The following is a 2,500-nucleotide window of genomic DNA, read 5'->3' as shown; positions in this document are numbered from 1 at the left end:
GTTCACCGGAAACACAGACAAGACGTCGGCACACACACGCACACACACACACCACAAAACACACACCGGACGCGGTCACACCCACTCGCATGCGACACACCACGAGATCCAATGACGCACAGCATCTCTTGAGCGTGTGAAGTAAAAACCCTTACAGTAGTGGAGTATCTCAGCGTGTGTGTGTTGTGTGTGTGTGCGTGTGTGCGCGTGTGTGTGTGTGTGAGGTGCGGCGTACCCTCCAGGGTGATGCAGTCCATGGTGAAGGCCCTGGCCAGCTGCGTTGACACCTCCATGCTCCGGCAGATGAGTGTCTTTCCGAACACGTGTTTGAAGGCCTTGTCAAAGCTCTGGCTGTAGCGCAGCTTGCTGATCATGGGGATGGCGTCCTTAGAGGTCAGGGGTCAGGAGAGGAGAGGTCAGTTCACGCTACCTCCACCCCCCCCCCCCCCACCGTGACTCCCAAATCCCCGACGTGGTCAGTGAGCTGTAGTATATGTCCTACCCCCAACCCTACCCCCAACCCCTGCCTCTATCTGGACCCAGGCACGCACACGCGCACACACACACACACACCAGTGTTTGCCATGTCTCTCCCATGATGTTTTTAGCCCTTTTTGCTCTGAAAATGTAATTTCATGTAATTTATTGCTCTATATTTACAGCTCACTTTTCTGGCCGCCGGGTGAAACTGATTTTTTTTTTTTGCTTCCCTCTGGAATATGTAGAGAGTGGGTCGTATGCCCACCTCCCTTGTTCTCTGTAAAGCGCATTGTGTTGCCTCTGGGTATGAAATGCGCTATACAAATAAAGCTTTGATTGATCCCCCCCTCTCTCTCTCTCCTTCCCCTCTCTCTCTCTCTCTCCACACCCTCTCTCTCTCTCCACCCCCCCCTCCCCCACCCTGGTGCTCACGTTGGTTTCTGGGTAGGCGGTGTCGCGGACGTCCAGCTTGCTGAGAGGCAGGAAGGTGACCTCACCAGGCAGGTTCATCTTGTTGAACTCAGTCAGGATCTTGGTGCTCACCTCATCAGTCTCCACGATGTGATAGAACAGCCTGGGAGAGAGAGAGGGGGAGGGAGAGAGAGAGGGGGGTGGGAGAGAGAGAGAGAGAGAGGGGAAGAGAGAGAGGGGGGTGGGGGAGAGAGAGAGAGGGGGGGGGGAGAGGGGGGGGTGGAGAGAGGGGGGATGGAAAGAGAGAGGGGGATGGAAAGAGAGAGGGGGATGGAAAGAGAGAGGGGGGGGAGAGAGAGGGGGGGGATGGAGAGAGTGGAGGGATGGAGAGAAGATGATGGAAAGAGAGGGATGGAGAGAGAGAGAGGGTGGAGAGGTGAGGCCTACAAAACACATTCAGAAACGTAAACAAACAAACACGTTCCCCCCACGGCCAGCGTGACACGGCGCCCCACTCCAACGCACCAACCCTCCTCACACCTGCTGCCCTGATGGACGACGAAGGACTAAAAATCAACTAACCCTCTCCAGGTGAACACCCCTCACCTGGTCCAGTGACTAGTTACCCTCTCCAGGTGAACACCCCTCACCTGGTCCAGTGACTAGTTACCCTCTCCAGGTGAACACCCCTCACCTGGTCCAGTGACTAGTTACCCTCTCCAGGTGAACACCCCTCACCTGGTCCAGTGACTAGTTACCCTCTCCAGGAGAACACCCCTCACCTGGTCCAGTGACTAGTTACCCTCTCCAGGAGAACACCCCTCACCTGGTCCAGTGACTAGTTACCCTCTCCAGGTGAACGCCCCTCCCCTGGTCCAGTGACTAGTTACCCTCTCCAGGTGAACGCCCTCACCTGGTCCAGTGACTAGTTACCCTCTCCAGGTGAACGCCCCTCACCTGGTCCAGTGACTAGTTACCCTCTCCAGGTGAACGCCCCTCACCTGGTCCAGTGACTAGTTACCCTCTCCAGGTGAACGCCCCTCACCTGGTCCAGTGACTAGTTACCCTCTCCAGGTGAACGCCCTCACCTGGTCCAGTGACTAGTTACCCTCTCTAGGTGAAAGCCCCTCACCTGGTCCAGTGACTAGTTACCCTCTCCAGGTGAACGCCCTCACCTGGTCCAGTGACTAGTTACCCTCTCCAGGTGAACGCCCCTCACCTGGTCCAGTGACTAGTTACCCTCTCCAGGTGAACGCCCCTCACCTGGTCCAGTGACTAGTTACCCTCTCCAGGTGAACGCCCCTCACCTGGTCCAGTGACTAGTTACCCTCTCCAGGTGAACGCCCCTCACCTGGTCCCGTGACTAGTTACCCTCTCCAGGTGAACGTCCTCACCTGGTCCCGCCCCCCACCTGGTCACGCCCCTCACCTGGTCCCGGCCGTCACCTCCACGCAGGTGTAGAAGGCGGGCTCGCACTCGAAGTTGTTCATGACGATGCCGTGGTAGCCGTTGATCACGTGCTGGGTTGATGCCCTTCCTGCGGAAATGCTCCAGGACCTTGTTGATGCTGTCGATGCCGTTCAGAATGGCCTGGGGGACAAACAACAAC

The 2,500-nt window shown here is 57.0% G+C and overlaps 1 protein-coding gene across 1 annotated transcript in view; it reads right to left on the bottom strand.

Annotated features, from left to right (window-relative positions):
- The window catches only part of smc3 (structural maintenance of chromosomes 3), a gene marked incomplete at its 5' end in the record, with an annotated part of 20,728 nt that overhangs the window by 16,575 nt on the left and 1,653 nt on the right, over positions 1-2,500 (bottom strand). Inside the window, 4 exon segments of the mRNA XM_084441472.1 lie at positions 236-386; positions 913-1,054; positions 2,320-2,414; positions 2,416-2,481. Coding sequence (XP_084297598.1) covers positions 236-386; positions 913-1,054; positions 2,320-2,414; positions 2,416-2,481 — 454 coding nt within the window.

The sequence above is a fragment of the Borostomias antarcticus genome (assembly GCF_949987555.1).
Source record: "Borostomias antarcticus genome assembly, chromosome: 7".
Taxonomy (NCBI): Eukaryota; Metazoa; Chordata; class Actinopteri; order Stomiiformes; family Stomiidae; genus Borostomias; species Borostomias antarcticus.
The sequence above is the reverse complement of the archived record's forward strand: the minus strand, read 5'-3'. Positions and strand labels throughout refer to the sequence as shown.